The sequence below is a fragment of the Gymnogyps californianus genome, chromosome 1, assembly GCF_018139145.2.
Source record: "Gymnogyps californianus isolate 813 chromosome 1, ASM1813914v2, whole genome shotgun sequence".
Classification (NCBI taxonomy): domain Eukaryota; kingdom Metazoa; phylum Chordata; class Aves; order Accipitriformes; family Cathartidae; genus Gymnogyps; species Gymnogyps californianus.
Window position 1 is genome coordinate 43718622 of NC_059471.1, and position 17926 is coordinate 43736547.

The following is a 17926-nucleotide window of genomic DNA, read 5'->3' on the forward strand; positions in this document are numbered from 1 at the left end:
AGGTATTGCATGTCTAAAATGAATTCAAACACATTAATGTGTTTATAAACTCCTTGTGCGAGGATTTAAGCATATGCAGGTGTATTGAAAATGAGTACAAATCCCATCATGCTGTTTCATTGTACAAATATAGTTTCTTTGTATTTTAAATCCCCAATAATTTCCCTATTTCAAGAATACTTTTATTATTCCAATAATATTGTACTTATCCTTGAAAAAAACGAAACTCCATTTCACAAATCTTACTATGCACAATGTTAACATTCTGTATAGAAGCTATTTTATTTTAACCGTACTTTGCTGTTCTTTCTCCACAGACACTATTTCCAACAATATTAAGCAGCTGATACATTACCTTGGGATTGTAGGTGGTCTCCTTTTTAAGTAATAGCCTTCACCTTTGTCCCCGAAAAACTAATCATCATCCTCTTACACCTACTCTTTTTACAGAAATAGGTTTCTGCAAAGTACTTCATTTCTTTTCATCTCCTCACACTTCCATATTCAAATTTTGCACAAAACTTCAATATTGATTTTTTTTGGACTACATATTCTCATTCTGGATGTCTAGCTATTTTGGATACTGTCTCGAAGTTGCTGATTACCGCATCCTGTCATTTAACTAGGTCTTCTGCCACTACCGTCCTTTATAACTGTTACTGTCATCAGTCTTACTCCAGGTTCAATCATTAAATGTCAGGCAGTAACTCACAAACTGTTTTTTCCTCAACTGTTAGTCTAGTAGAGTATAAACTAACCCCATATCATGTACAAAGCCCTGCAGTATTTTAAATTTTAACCTACGATGTTACTCTCTTTTTACACATATCTGTTCTATAAAAGTTGTTATGCATCACAGGTTGACAATAATAAAAAACACCAAAATGTTTACCTCATCATTCCTACTTGTAAAATTAAAAAAAAAAAAAAAAAATCATAAATTAACATGAAATTGAAGTAATTTAAAACCCCTTGAAAACTTTTGGTAGATCGAATAGGGTTTCTCAAATTTTAAATGTTGCTGTAGTCAAAATGACACAGAATGTGCAATAATGTGTTTGTTTTTCGGATACTGTAGGTCTGAAGAGATTTTTTTGTATACTTCAATTATAAAAACATTTAAAACATACAAACTTGTGCAATTTTTATTTTAATGAAGATGAGAAGTTCATTAACGAAGATAAATATTTCATTAGATGTTAAATAAAACAAAGAGATTTTTTGGCTTCTCTCAGCACAAAATTCCTTTGAAAGATTAATTAATACATGCAAATTATGCAAATTAGACCCATGCAAATATTTTATGAAGACAATTAAGGGAACCATTAATTACTGCTTTTTTTGCTTCAGTGAGATTCATTCATTTAATTTTAATTTCACTTTAACTGTTTTGATGTATAATCTTGCAGCTAAGAACTTTATCTTTCCTAGTGGGTCACTTAAACTTATAAATTTCATCAAGTGAGCAGCAACAGAAATCTGTAAAGATATTCTCTGGGCTATGTTTAGTATCAAGAGAAATTTTTGACACAATGCACTCCTAGAAACTGCAAAACTGGAAGGGAATGTGAGCTCATTCTTGGACAAGGTTCAACTGCTGGAAAAGCAATTAATTTGCTTTGGCTGTGCTAATATAGGGGAATTAGAAAGTGTGACACAAGACAAATAGAAATAATTAGTTCTCCAAAATGATGTTCTCATTAATATGGTTTGAACAGTAGAAATAAAAAACATTATTGTGGCATGTCTGCATTCTGTCCCTAGCCACAGGAGGTAGAAAAATGCAAGATACAGCATTTTTTCACCTTTGTAGTTTGTATGGTGGTGGCATTTATTTTTATTTTTTATTGTAGGTTTTAAGAAAAGCAAATTGTGGACCTGATCCTGTTATCTAAAAGCTACTGCACTTGCATAAAGCATGAGGGATCCCTAGGTTTCTAGACTGTTTTCTTCCTGTGAAAATGCGAAGCTATAAATATAATTGACTAGGCTTTTCACAACAATACACTCAAGTTCCTAAATTGAAACTTTGATTTCAATATCGTTCATTTAAATCATATTTTATGATACGCAGTACACAAGGTATAATATGTTTATTCTGTAGTTTAAGCTACTATAGCAAGATTGCTCTATCAAAAGAGTTTATGATATCCTCTCCTCTCTCTGATAACATAAAAGAAGTTTTCGTCTTCCATAATGTGAATACATATGCATGCATTTGACAAAATATATAGAGGTAGATTTTCAGTTGCTCTAATTCTTAACACATACCAGTACAAACCAGGTTTTCTACAAGCACTGAAAATCACTAGCTGGTACTCTTCACAAAACCAGGCTGCTAGAAGGCTGTTAAGAATATTTGCTCACTTACACTCTAAATTTCTTATCTTGTTGCAGAATTAAAGGTAATATAACATTATGTGGCCCCCTCAAAATATTAAACTCCCCCCGCAGGTGATATGCCTTCCAGCTGTTTACCAAGTTCCAACTGAAGACACCTGCCTTTGAAAGTTTTGCTGTGTACATACTTTTTATCTGGAATCAGATATTAAAGTGCAATGATTTGATTTAATTTATTTCTTCTTTCAGTTAGGTGGCAAATCTACAGCATCTGACAGAAATTGAGATTTTCTCTTTAAATACAACAAGGGGAGAGAAAGGCTAGGAAACGCCATGCCTAGCTTGACGTTTTTTGATAGATGATTACTACCATTAAGAAAATTCTCAAGTGCAATTACCACAGAGGTTTAGCAAAAATATCCAAGAAAATTTCTAGAACTCACATTGTAATAAATCTGTATAAACAGAATCCTGTCTTCAGGGACATTGTTGATATGAGAAAATGTAATGAAGCACTTTAACTTGAAGTTAAAACCTATGAAACTTTCCTATTCTTTGAATAGTCTTTGAGTATTCTTTCCTATTCTTTAACAACACGGATATAATACTTCCATGTTCCTAATTTGGTAAGAATGTGTCATTTAAACATATGGATGAACGACCACAATACTTGCAAAATGCTGGGAAGTACCTTCTTCCTTGACCATCAATTCTGTTGCTAGTCAGCTTTTTTTGCAAACTTTTATTAAATGTGGCTGTCTTTACTGATTTCTTTTTAGCCAAATCTTAGAACTAGCACCTCATACCCTACCTCCTAGACTTTTCTAGACTAGCCTTTGATAAAAGGTTTTTGGTATTCAAAAATTGTTCTCCCTTTGTTAGGATCTTCTTATTCTCCATCCACATGGCTAATTTCTTTCTCAGTTTGATCTTTTTGGCTTCTTCCTCAACTTTCTGGTTTAGTTTCTCAGGGCTGTGATGTTCCTCCCATTGTCTCCCTCTCCATGCTTCGTATCTGAGTAGTCTAATCCACAAACAGAAATTCAGCCACCTTATCCATGTTGACAATTGATAGCCCTTTGTACTCCAGGTCTATTCCCTTCTGTCTGGCCTAAAATCTCAGCCTGCTTTTCTGATTCTCTGTGTGAAGGTTTAGCTGCTCTGACAATCTCAGGTTGGGAAAACAGAGCTGTTAATCATTCACCCCTTCAGATTCCTTCTCCTCTTCCCCACTACTACTACTCTTGGTCACTATGAACCACTCTTTTCATCTTGTCTGTCAGTGAAGTTCAAAATCAAGTTATCCTGTTTGTTTGTTACTTCTGACTCTTCATTACAACATAGTGTCTAAATTTCTTCTCATAAAAAGTCACCACCCCTCATTTTACTATCTCTGTCTCTAGCTGTAAATTCATATGCTGTTTCTCCTCATATCTTACCTACTAAAGCTTACTTCTGAGTTGTACGAACAAATTCATATGGCAAAAATATTTTCCTAGTCTGCTTCTTTGAATTGTCCCTCCTTTTTAATTCCTTCATTGAATCTTCCCTTTTAAGAACTGGAAACACAGTACTTGAAAGGTTTTGCCTTACCCTTCACCTTGTGCGTTACTCCTTATCAAAATGCTTCAAATTGCAGTGATGTTTCCAAATAAGCATCCTGATAGTTTTTTCACCTATTGTTCTCCACAGTTAGGAAGACTCTCATGTAATGTTCACAAGACTAACTCGCTACAATCCTTCAGGCTTGAAATCTGGATTTGTAGGTGAGTCTCACAGCAAGACCTGAGATCAGGAATGGTACCTGAATCAGGAATGTGATCAGGAATACAGGGTTCATGAACACATATAACTTCCCACATAAACTGAAGAAGTCATTTACCAGCACAGTCACTAACATCTCATAGTCATCATCTCATCTCAAAAAATATTTGCGTAAAGCTTTGAGGTAAATGACATTACTCGACTATATTCCTTTACCAATTTTTGTTTACCTTGGTCATGAATGGGGCCAGTAATTTCAAGAATATGGTAGGGGACATAGGTAGGGATGATCATATCAAAAGGTTTAATGAATACTGTTCCACCATTGCTGGTGTAAGATGGGTTTACCTCAAAGATGAAATGCATTGAATACTCTTCCACATAAATGACTGGCAATTCCTTTGCTTCTTGCTGTTGCCATAGCATACTTGGGGACAGATTTGCATTTGATGACTCGGGTTTAATTAAATGTTTCATCTTCTTTGTGTTTTTGACCAAAACATCAAAAGGAAAGCATGTAGTAATGCATGCACACTTAGTCTTCAGCTCCCAAAGTACAGGAAGCTAATACTGGTTTCTCTTCACTTCTATGAGTAGAAAAGTGTAGCAGGTATTGAGCCTGTCTGTATACCAGGAAGCTGAAGAAAGAAATTCAATGGAGCTTTGGGGTTAGGAAGCTGGCAGAACCTACATAAATTAAATAATTTATTCCCCATTACTTTACTCTAGCTTCAGAACTTTTAAATGTCATTATGCAAGGTATTTTAACCAAACTGATTATGTTTATGTAGAAGTAACAGAATCTAGAGTTTATGTCAGGTCTTTTTTACAAAAGCTGAATGCATAGGGTCAACTTGACATGTGAGGGGTAATCATATCAAATCAAGTAATAATCAAATAATGCTAGGCAACATATGTTGTTGTATTTTCAAAGCTGTGTCTAACAAAGAAAAGACTTGAAAAGACTCACACCAGGTGCACTTTGTCATTACCCTGATATTCACAGAGGTCAACCATCAGTCTGAGAAAGTGCGGAGCAAGCACAGATGATGTGTTACATGTATTCCGTTAGCATGAAGTTCTGGGACATAAATCCTACCACCAATATTCAAGTGGGTAAATTCCATCTAGTTTTCCATATGTCTATACAATGAAAGAGCATGAAGGAATATATAAAAGGGAGGGCAAAAACATGAAGGGCAGAATGAAAATTTTAGCTCTTGCAAGATTTAAGTTCAGTCTCTGATCTACCACAGATTTCCAACATATCCGTGATCAAGCTCCTTAGCCCCTCTATGATATAAAGATAATTGCTTTGTTCTGCATCACAGGAGTATTTCCTGATGTGAAGATTAAATCTATTAAAGATTACAAAGTTGTTCAGATATTACAATGATAACATTTCTACTAGCTTCCCAGTTACTCCTGACATAGCTTAAAACAATTTATCTGAGACAGACCACAAGGCTGCAAACCGGAATAAGTAAAATTAATTAAATAAACAAATAAACAAATATCTGTTTACTAAAACTTGCATTCATGCAGAAACATTATAATAGATGAAGTATCCTCTGAAAATAAATAACAGCAATTTAAGAGACTATTTTTGGACTAGCTAATTTTGGTAGATTTACAAAATTAGTGTTTTCTCACGAATAATCTGTCCTTAAACAGTTTCTCAGAACTATTAAGCACAAACATGCTTTCCTTCACCTTGATGCCTAATTTTGTTTTCTATTTTGATATACGTATTCACACTAACATTTGAAAAGAATTATGCACTCTTAATAAATTAATTCTGTTGACTGTCTGCTAAAGACCAACTTTAGTTCTTTAGCTATTTCTTCATATGACTAGTTTTGCAAGCTTCATGGCGAAATTGAATTTTTTTTTTTTAAACTGAAAAAAAGGAAGCAGCTATGGCAAGATTTTAATATTGAATGTAGAGATAGAAGGCAAAGATGTTTCAAAGAACAGAGAAAGTACAAGAATACTCTAAGGCATATTAACAAAGTTCTGGGCTGGCATATCCACTGCCAGCTCTCTACTTGGCCAAAGGGCTGCTATCTGAGTCACATGTGCTAAAAAATAGCAGATCTTTTTGAAAGTCAGTGAGTTTGGGCTTCTTCAAAAAAAAACCAAAACAACCACAACTTTTTTCCCACATCTCACATTTTCATATCTCATTCAAAAGCTATGTAAAATACAAGCCAGTCCACAGATAACAGGAGGGGAAGGATCTAGATAAATTATCCCATGAATGTTTGTGTGTTTCCACTAAAAATGCTAGAAGAATGGCATAGGCCTTCCCTTTGGAATTAATGTAGTAATAAATATGTTTTTATTCAAAATACATAATAAGCTATAAATTTCCATTTAATATAACCCAAGTCAAGAATGTAATATGTTCAAAGGTGTTCTAAATGAGCAAAAAAGGCTTGATTCACCATCTGGTATGATTTGAGTCAACCTTCCATATCCTGCGTGGCTTCCAGTTGCTGCTCCAGAAAGGCCTGGATCTTCCATAGGCATGATTAACCTTATGCAGATATCTCAGATGCCCTGGAGCATCTCAAAAGGCACTAGTCATCTACTTATGGACAACCAAATCACTTTTTAAATAGTGTAAGTATTAATGTTAAGACAAGAATATCTTAACTTCTCTCTGAAAATCTCTTTTCAGAGTTTCAGACATGCAGGGATGAGATGGGAAATTGATGATGGCATTACTTGGTAGATTAGCTCACATGGCTTGCTAAGAAATTTTTTCTTCTTTAATGCAGGCGGTGGCTGACAGTCAAAAAGGATGGCCACTGTTCATATTTAATGTTTTAAATCTGATGGAACTTGAAATTCAAGATTTGAAATCTAATCTGGATTTGATGTTTCTTTTTACCTACCCAAGCTGTAGTACCTTTCAGGAAGGAGACATGGATCTCCTTGTCTAGTAGATTTCCTCCTCTGTGTGCTAAGTGGATAAAGTAACTTACTGGCTACTAGTTTGTACTAGCTCTCTAAAGCACAGTACTTTTAGCAGAACTGAAAGTTATTACTGTTATTTTGGCATAAGAGCTGTCTCCCTCATGCTTCACACGACAAGTCACAACAAGGTAAGCGCAACTATTAGAAAAATCTCAAACCATTAAATATTTTGGGGTCTGTTGACGGTGAAGTCTTAATAATTTCATAGAAGAATGTAACACTAATATTGATGGATGAAGTTCCTTTATAAGGGGATGATACACAAACATCAGGCATTTTTTAATCTCTATAGTAGTTTAAAAACCAAATGCCAAGAAACAATCATCTTTATGACGCACATTACAGCTGACATGATGCCACTTTCCAGCACTTGTCTAAGAAGTAGTAAATGTGGCTGAGGAAAAAAAAAGAAAGAAAAAAAGGGACAGCTCTCTATACAGTGTAGAGGCAAACACTGATAAACAGCTTACAGTCAGCAGATCTAGCTCCCCAACCACCCTGAAGAGGCACAGGATTATAGTTCAGTTGTGAATGAACTAGAAACCTGCTTTGTTTATATCTGTTTCATGATAGGCTGTAGAAACACCATTTCACTGAAATGACGTTGTTGTTCTAATCAATTTTTCACCCTGGTTTAAAAAATAAAGTCTTTCAGTTCTTTCTCTAGAAGGGAAAAAGTAATTTGTTTTTCAGCTGATGAGACTAGGCTAGAAATGTGTGTTTTACCAGCCTGTTCAGGTTTCAGTTACCTCCTGAGGGAGAAGACAAAGGGAACAGAGTACTTATGGGAAACATAAATAGGTAGGATGGCGGCTTGCAGTGCCCATCTTTCCCAAGCAGCAAGACAACTGGGGTGACCTCAGAAGTCTGTTAGGTAAGAATTCACCCATCCTATCCTTCCCTCTTTGAATAATATGAACATGGGGGAGGGAGGGAGGAAGAGATGAACGAAAATTAAACAAGTCAAAACAATTCTATATAAAGTCTTAATAGCCTTTTTGGTGCACAATGTGTTTTATTTAATATTCTTATTGTCCTGAATTTTCCCACTTGACTTTGTTCATGCTTAGTCATTAATTTTACATATAGTTCCTTTAAAAGTGCACTAAAGTACCATGTTGGAAGAAAGCCTCTGATTGATTAATCATTTATCTCAGTAGAAAAGCCATGAACATATTTGATTTCCAGCAGCTTCGTATATATACAGCTATAAAATGAGATGTAAATTGCAATAGATAGCAATTTCAAAGAAAATGTGAAAAAGTTTATGTAAGAGTGTAAGTGTTGAATGAGAGGGCTCTATAAGAATACCTTGCCACATATTTGTAACTGTTTATTAACTCTATGCCCTTCCTTTGCTTTTTGGGTGATAGATAACAGGATTATGTACCTTAAAGTTTAAAGGTGTAGCTAACAATGACCTATGAACACTATGAAACAATCGTCTATTTATAGGTTACTGCCTACAATCAATACCACCTTCTGTTTAAGTTAATCAATGTTGTCTTTAATTGATTAGCTTGGGTTGAAAACCTGCCAAAGTGCTGGACTCCTGGGCAGGGCGATAGGGAACATACTTATTACTGTTTGGTTTCCATGCATTGTAAGATAATTTCAGTATTTATTCATGGTCAAGGGAATATGAAGCAAAATAAATCTTTATTGTATGTTTCCTCATTAAGTATTCAGATTTCAACAGGAAAAGACAGACAAACTAGCAAGAGATGTCATAAATGTCTAATGTACAATCTAAGTTTAAAATCTGAACTATACTGGATTGTCTGCCAAGCCAAAAAATCAGTAAAACAAATGTCTTTAAAACTTGTGAGCTGGTAAAGCTAGTAAGGCTTATTCTTCTTAGGGGAAATAAAAGAAAATACTTAAATTAGTGTACAGGGAGAGAGCCCAGCTCTTTCTAAAATGTATAAAAATTAGAGAACCTATTTTCAGAGATACAGCTTCTGCAACAGTAATGAAATTCAAGGTGGTGCACACAGATTAATGTTGTTATTTATTATTATGTATATAATTTCATTGAAGTGCATAGCAATGTACAGATGAATAATAAGTGCATGACCCTGACATTAATACAAGGCGTTACACACTGCAGTCAAAAAGCAGCTGAAGTTTAAGGCACTAATCAGAAGGAAAATGAAGCATTATAAGTATGTGTTCCTGCAAATAGGAACAATGTTTAACCAGCAAATATCTTAGGAAGACTGAACAAAAATAAAATAGAATTGGGTGGACTAACCAAAAGGAGTTAGTAAAGTAGCTCCACTAAATGTCACTGAGGGTTAGACACTAAACTTCTAACAGTTTCCCCCCTTTAACACCACCACTAGGTCTGAAAATAATTTTTTTTTTGAGCATAAGAAAGACAAAAGAGAAGAGCAATGCAGAAAACACACTATCCTTCAGCTTCTAAAATTGAACAGTGCATGTGCATATGTTTTCACCAATGCATCAATCTGTTTGACAAACTCTGGCATGCAGAGAAGGATCAATAACAAGACAGCAGACATCACTCCCTAGTGGGTCATTACAACAGCTTTGCTCCATTCTGTTGTCTTTTTCACACTTTTCTGGTAGCTCAGATCACTACTCTTACCTAGAGGTGCTAGAATAACCCTAAGGACAGTCACATTACAGAGATGGTCCTGTCTTATGTCTGCAGTTAACCAAAGCTGTAGAGACTGAAACCAGTTGTCTTACTGAACTTCAGAAACCTTAAGAATGGAAAACTAAAGGAAGAAACCTGATAATCAGACAAGTAAAAAGGAAAATGCAAAATTTATCTGGCAGCTTGCTGAAAGTCACACGCTCACAAGACATGGTATTTCACAAACATAGACAGACCTTCTTACTGTTTGTTGACTCCTAAGCTGAAATAAGACTTTTTCTTGACAAATTAAATGGAAATTATTAGGTACTTTTTTAAAAAAAATCTGGCCTAATGGAATATCAGGCTAAGTCGCCTAAAAATCACAGAAAAGTTCATCTCCAAAAAAACCCAGTCCACTATTTTGTCATTGCTGCTTGACAGAACCTTTTTATATTTCTATGGGTCTAGAATAGTCAGCTGTTTGTTTCCATAAACAGCCTAGCTAAGTAGCAGATGTTTCCTTGGGCAGTTATTCAATATATCTAGAAAAAAAATCCCTTTGCCTTCCAGGCTTCTGACAGCTTTGTTTCCAGCTCCTGACTTCTTTTCCCTGCTGAAATGTTCAACCTTTATAGCAGGCCTGCACAACAGGTGGGCCGTGGGTCTCTTGCAGCTTGAAAAACCATTTGTTTGGCCCATCAGCTGCTGAGAAGCATCATGTACTGTTTGATTTGCCCAGCTGCCAAGAGGCAGCAACAAGATGTCCAGCAGAAAATGAGTATCTCCTAGCTTGTCACTGATCCCTCAGAATACATATATCTCCTAGTCAGCCACCTGGTCAACCAGCAGACACATAGCTCCAGATCATACCCACACATTGCCTCGCAGGTCAAAGAAGTGGCGTAATAAGAAAGATTTGGGATATTCAGAAGTAATATTTGGCAGGGAGGGAGGCTGAAACACAGGTGGAAGGAAAATGGGAAAGCAACAATACAAGGGAAGCTGAAACAGTGTTGAAATGGGTTGGCAGAGAAGAAGGAATGTCACATGGGAAACTGAAAATGTATTTTCATTCTGAAAACGACCTGATAAATCCATTTCAGAATCCTGACTCTATACTAAACCCAAGCACCTTTCTGCTAGAAGTTCCATGCAATAATAAATGAGTAACAACAAATCCATAGTACTTACTAAGCGGCAATAAAAATGGAATAACTGATGAGCAAGTGTCAACTGAATAAAAATGCAGAATTTACAAGTTTTTATATATAGATATACTTAACATTTAGAAGAAGTTTTAATGAGAAAAAAGCCAAGAAAAAACTTGGTAAAATGTATAAAGAATCAGGTGCTTCTCTTTACTTGGGTTTAATCAATTAATACTGTAGAGAATATATGACCATCGGTTTACATGACATTATACAGATGGATGACCTCGTCTTTGAGGAGCTATGGGAGCAACGGAATTGCTTTTGGTTAAGAGGAAGGGGGACACAGAGAGGAACAGACAGAAATGCAAAGACAGGAGATAGAAGCCCTAGGAGAAAGATGCAGTTGTTGAAGGGACTCTACAGAAGGATAATGGATAAAAGAAAAGGACTTGATGCTGGTCATCACAGTCAATATCATGGGCAAAATGAATGAAGGAAAGACTAAAGAAAAGACATTTTAGTTAAATGTGCTGCAAAGAGAACCAATGTCCCCAGAAAAGAAATAGATATCCTGTCATTTGAGGATATTGAAAACTATTTTTAAAAAATCATTAGTTAATTTGAGAGTAGTCTTGCACTGGAAAATGTGTCCTATCGATGATTAGCAGCCAACAGTAATCTTCTCTAAATCTACAAACATAAACTCATATAAAACTTAAGATTAAGACAAATTAGGACAAGAAGTCTGATGCAGTTGGAATTGGAAATAAAGACAGAAAACATGACTAGGGGGAGTGACTGAGATTGGTTAAACACACAGATAGAAACACAGAAACCAGGGCACTGGAAGTCACTGTGAAAGGGAACTAGTAATAAGAAATGGTTGGCTGACAGTAACTGGGGGACTGAATGTTTTGGACTGACTAGACAAGAACAGGACTCAGTGGTTGAGAATAGAAGGGAAGATGGGGGACAGAACACAGATAGGGCAAGAAAGTCAGGTAAAGTCATCTGAAGTCTCTTAGAGGGAGAAATCTTGACAAGTAACTGGATACGTGGCATATGGATAGAGTATTACGAGCCAATATCTGGAGACGTCTTGATCTTGATTAACAAGAATATTAGGTGTAAGAAGTTAAAATTAGAGGCTGCAATTATGACTGGATATAAATGAAACTTGTATTGAAAGGTGAGACAAAAAAGACGCAAGACAGAGATTATAAAATTTGGAAATGGATATTAGGACTGATACAAAGGCCAGAGATGAGGAAGAAACAATAAAGCTTGATGGAGACGCTGTTGAAAGTGATACAGGTTGCAAGAATAATGAAAGGAAAATTCTGTGCCCAAGAGCATGAAATGTATCCCAAGATTGTCTTTATTTATCTCAACAAGTATCTGTAAAACCCCTATGGCAAAATGGTCATTCCTTAGACCACACTGCTCATAATAAGGTATTACAGTTTATCAGTTACTTTGTTAGATTTATCACTGTGAATCTAAAGATTCAAGTCCACAAGGCTGTCAGATGTCATCTGACAGTGTAACTTCTGACTTTGCAGTTTACTTGTTAAAAAGAAAACCCTAGGAAATGGTTACCTAGGACATTATTCAAATGGTGAAGCAAAACACTCAACTGTTAGGAAATGCCAAAATTAAGATTTAACATATGAAAGAAATTGAGATAATCATTCACACCTCTTCTGTAAAGCATGATGTCTAAAGATGAAAGTATTCTATATAAAACAGGTATTATATAAAGCATGAGAACACATATTGAGCACTGAAGATAAAGAAAATATTGGATAGATATCCATTTATTCAACTACATCCTTGTCCCCTGCACTGAATGAGACAAGGTACTGTGAAAAATACAGTATCTAATCATATAATTAAAGATTATATCATGATGCATACACAAAGACGGTTGAACAAAGGTGCGGAAGACAACCTTAATTCTACTATTTCCTAATTTTGGAATGCTTGACTTTACAGCCTTGATAATGGCCTTTTCCAATAAAGTTTTTGATCTCATAAGAAATATCATCACACATTTCCACATGCTTTTGTCCAAGATTTATACATCAGTAATGGAACTGTGCGCACAAGCTTCACAGAACCACCAAAAGTTCCTTTTCAATGTGGAAGTCCTTCAGATAGCTATCTTTCAAACACAAATATAGCAAGAAAGAATCAAGGACTATCGTTTGCTGAGATTATTACACTGATTTTGCTTGTTGAAAAATAGATTAAACAAGTTTCATACCAACACAGAAAACAATTTAGGTTAGGTTTTCAGGCAAATGACTGAAGCTGTATCTAAGCAATTCTTATTAATGTGGAAGGCAGCTGCAGGGCAGCTTTCCCCTAGTACTTAGGCAGCAAAATGCACTTTGGTATGGGCAAATTAAATCATAATTTCTTTCTCACTCTTCCTCAGTAGCCTTCAAAGGCCTTACAAGTAGTAGTCAGTGTGCTGAGCTGCAGTTGCTTTCTTTCTCTATTCCTGGATCTGCTCAACATCTCCATTTCCTGCCTTGTCCTTTCTGGGAGGGAAAAAGACAGACGGCCCTGGAAGCTTTTATGAGCATCGTAGCTGAGTGGCTCTTTTTCTTACATCAGGAAAGCATAGTCTGAAGCCCCTTAGCATTACACTTAACTGCACTGTTAATATGAACCTACAGAAGAGGTGGACAACTAGAAAAAGGCGAGAAGCAACGGTGGGAAAGGGCTTAGAAAGCATAAGTTCATTTTGCTAAGGGACAGGGAAAGGAAGATAATAGACATTTGGAGAAAGGCTGATAATGTGCTAGAAGGAAAAAAAAATATTTGCAGCAGAATAAGGAATTGGGGTATGAAATTTTGATTGATGGACAAAAGGAACAAAATTTGCGCTGGGGAGAATGTGTAGTTAAGGAAAAACTGACTGAAAGAGTGGAGTAGGACAGGAAAACTTTGAGGACAGGCAAAGTGCAAAGGGTCTCTTGGAACACAAACAGACATTTGGGGGGAAAAAAAAAGATAGGCCTGAGAATTCATGGGAACTGAACAGGGTGAGAAGACTGTTAGCAGAAAATGATGGAGCTGGTTTCAGAAGCAGGTGGAATGATAGCATGTAGAAGTTGGAAATTAACTGGAAGAAAGCAGAAAAGGTACAGGCTAAGGCAATTGCTAGAAAATAGGAAAGAAATGGAGAAGACAAACAGAATAGCAGCCTGAGGGAGAGAAAATTTGGTTAAGCTTCCTGTTCTTATCAGGATAGCTTTGGGAGAAAGGCACAAAATAATTTGGGAGTGATTTGGGAAAAGGAGTACATGATGGGGACACCATATGAGAAGAATGGTCAATGGGGAAGACAGTGCAGAAGTAGAACATTTTTAGAATAGTTTAGATAATGTGTAAAGGGAGTGGTGTTTAAATGGAATGAAGATGAATGTACAGGGCTTGAGAGGGAAACTACTGGGAGACAGAAAATTGGGAATGTGGGATTTACAGAGGAAAAGAAAAATTAATAATGTAGGCAGACAAATACATGGTAAGTAATGAGATGGAGAAGAAAAAGTCAATGGAAATAAGAAAGTAAGAGCAGCAGTAAATGTCATTGTTCTAGTGTTTAGTAAGAGGTCTGGTAACAAAACAGTATATAAAAGTCAAACATTATCTTTGTATGGTACCTTTTTGTGTGGGATGAGGGGGTCTTGGGAAACCGGATTGGGAGCTAGGCATAGGCATCTAGTGAACCTACAATATGTATGGAGAAGAGGATAATCTGCTTTATTATTATTTTAAACAGAAGCAAGAAAGAAAACATTTAAAACCAGTGTCTACACCAGTTCCTAATAACTTAGTATCTGTTTGTAGCTGTTAAAAAATATGAGACCCATAATTGGGTTATTTATTATGATTATTTGTTAGCATTTTATGGATATTCCAGCAAACTGTTATCTACCCAGTATTTAAAAAACCCAAACCCAACCCTAAAATATCCTGTATTTCTTCTTTTTATAGTCTCATATTCAAATTTCTTTTTATTATCTCTTCCATTTTACAAAAGACTTTACATGAGCTAAAAGTGAATCTGAATGAGTGCTACATGATGAAAAATAGAACAGAACATACTTCCTTTATTGACAAATGCAATTATCTTTTACGCTTAAATTAGTCCTATTCCTTACTCACAAAAGTGATAGTTAAAAATATCAATATTCAATATAACTTCAAGTTGACAAGTATCCTTTTATTTATAATAAATAGTAGATAAAATCTTTCTTTTTAATTATGATTTCCTTGCATAATATTTTCTTAAATGCTGAAATTACACTTGGTATTTCAATTATTTCACTTCCCCACAGAACACTGCAGCTTTCCTACTTTTGTTTGCTTAGTTATAGAACTGCATAGCATGCTTAATACAGTAAGTTGAAAAAAAATTAATGATTGTGGAGAAAGAGACTATTACCCCAGACATGCTTTGATACCGAGATAGAGATATATTTTTAAGAGGAATAAGAAAGGCATAAGTATTTCCCTAGTAAGTATTTTTTCCCAGAACCTGAAACACGAAAGAGATAGTATCACATTCTTTATTATGGAATATATTGTATATTCTATATAATAATTCTTCTATAGTGCATACCAGAGTATATAAAATATCATTTACAGAGAAAATGTAAGCACATAATCGAAATTTTGCAAAATTGGAAAGACATGGTCTTTGTTGCCCTGATGAAAATTCAAAAAAGTGTTGGAAAGATCCCAATTTCACCCATTGGAAAGCTTTTGTGGAGTTTTGCAGCTAAATCCTCCAAGGAGCCCATCTGTACTGAGCATACTTTATCCCGGTGCTGCAGGAATGAAGCAGTTCTTTCCCTGCAACTCTTTCTCCTCATTCCTGCAAACAACTGCCGTGCTAAATATTGAAATAAGAAGAGAGTGCTCTCAGTGCTTCCCTCCCTGATATCCAGGCAGATGCAGAAGAAGAAATAGAATGTGTACTGAAAGCAGTAGGGAACGTGAGATTGATGGGGAGGTGGGGGGAAGCAGAGAATACAGATGGAGATGTGGTACCCAACAGGAAAGGCTGGTAACGGGGAATGTCAATGCAGCTCTTCAAATGACTGGACAAGAGGAGGAGGCAACAGGAAGGGTCAGACAGAGACAGGGGGCTGGGGGTCACTGAGAGAGAAAGAGCTTGTAATTAAAGAAACAATCAGGGTGGCATGAAACTGAGTTCAGAAGAGAATGCTGGAAGAATGTGAAGTTAGGAAAAAAGAAACACAACGCAGAGCAAGGAAAGAGTGAGATTAGTCATTGACAAAATCTGGAATTGGAGTGAGGAGGAAGAAACTAGGAGGAACTGGGACAGAGACACAGGGATATGTGCTAAGGGGGACACAGAGAAAAGGGAGTTCACAGTGAAAGGGAATCCTCCTTCCAATATTGGAAGTGAACACAGAGAGTCCTGACACTTAGCGTTACTCATCTGCTATTAACTATTTCTTGAACTATTTCTGAAACCTGTCACCCTATAATAGCTAACGCACAATGACAACAAGCTCCTACAGTTACATTTGTGTTGTAGGGTTACATATGGTTGTAGATCTAAAAGTTCTGAACTGTTGTATGACAATTAAGCTGAATATATTAAACTATAAGAAATGACAACTATTTCTTGCTTCTTTTTTCCTTTTCCTTAAAAAAACCCTGTTTTAATTATATGTTAAGACTGCAAAGTAGAGACAGGAAATGTCAGAATTAAGGTTGCCTTTGCAACGTGATCCAATATCACAATCAGAATTTATCACGGTCCAGTCTTCAATTAAACAATCATCTGTGGATTTTTTTTTTAATGTGCACCACCTTGGACAGATGAATCAAGGAAAGGTCATCATTACTGAGAATATTGCCTCTAAGTCCTTGATTTCATTTGTTGCAGAAATGGAAATATATGAAATGAGCATAAGTAGGCAGAGGATAGCTGGAAAAGAACAGATAATCATGGTTAAAAAGCTGAAGTGCTGTTCCTATGTAGTTTGGGATAAGTCCTTTAGAATACATACTTCCAAAATACTCAGTAATTATGTGTTGCTCATATTATAAATATCCAGCTTGATATCTCAGCCCATAAGCAAAACTGAATTCAACAGGAACTGTGATTTGAATACACTAAATACATTTGCCAAAAATGCAAAGTATCCTGAAAAATTAGGTCCTTGATACTTGAAAGTTAAGCAATTTGTCATCTTAATCTGTCTGTGACTCTATTTCCCAGCTTTCAAATTGGAATACTCCAAACCTCACTTCCTTGCAGGAATGCTCTGAAGATAAACTAATTAATGTTTGCAAAGAGCTCAGGTACTGCAGTGATTAGTGTAACAGAACGGCTCCCCAAGAAATTAGAAGTCTGTCTTTGCACCAAACAAAATAACAAAATTACTGGATTATAACAAAATGACATAATGACTGAATTCTTACTAAACGAATTACGTCAAATGGTGCTTTGAATAAGGCGTACATTTTATGGGAAGGAAAGCAGGATTCTGGAATAACAAACCTCATCACACGTACCCACTTCCCAGGCAACGTTTAATCTGGCATATTCCAACTTCTGAGTTATTGACTTTGCAGACATAACTTGCTTTAAATCTAAATGTTTTTGTTTATATACATGTGTTTGTCTTTCATAAGAACTTATTGCCTCTTTTGTACTTGTTTATATGCTCAATACATTAAAAGCTTGTTGACTTTTTTTTCTGTTGTTATAGCCTCCTTGTGGCACACCAGTAACAACTCTTTCGGAGTTAGAAAATGTGATTAAATAACACACAGAAGATGTCAAACGATACTGTTAAGATGATTGACTTCGAAATGCAAAATAAAGGCAATTGAGAGTGATTACTGGAGCTAATCATTTTAGGCTTGCCTCTGAAAAATGCACCTTCATTTACAATTGAAAATAAATGCTGTTTTTACTGTTTAGTATTCATGTAGGTAGATTTAGCCTGTTGACTAGAGAAGACATTATAACATAAATACTATCTTAAAAATTTGCTCTTTACTAATATCTTGGTGTTTGCAATACATA

The 17926-nt window shown here is 35.7% G+C and overlaps 1 protein-coding gene across 1 annotated transcript in view; it reads right to left on the minus strand.

The window, feature by feature from the left end:
- Positions 1-14560: 14560 nt before the first annotated feature.
- The window catches only part of DACH1 (dachshund family transcription factor 1), a 334510-nt gene continuing 331144 nt past the window's right edge, over positions 14561-17926 (minus strand). The window contains 1 exon segment of the mRNA XM_050896944.1: positions 14561-14583. Coding sequence (XP_050752901.1) covers positions 14561-14583 — 23 coding nt within the window.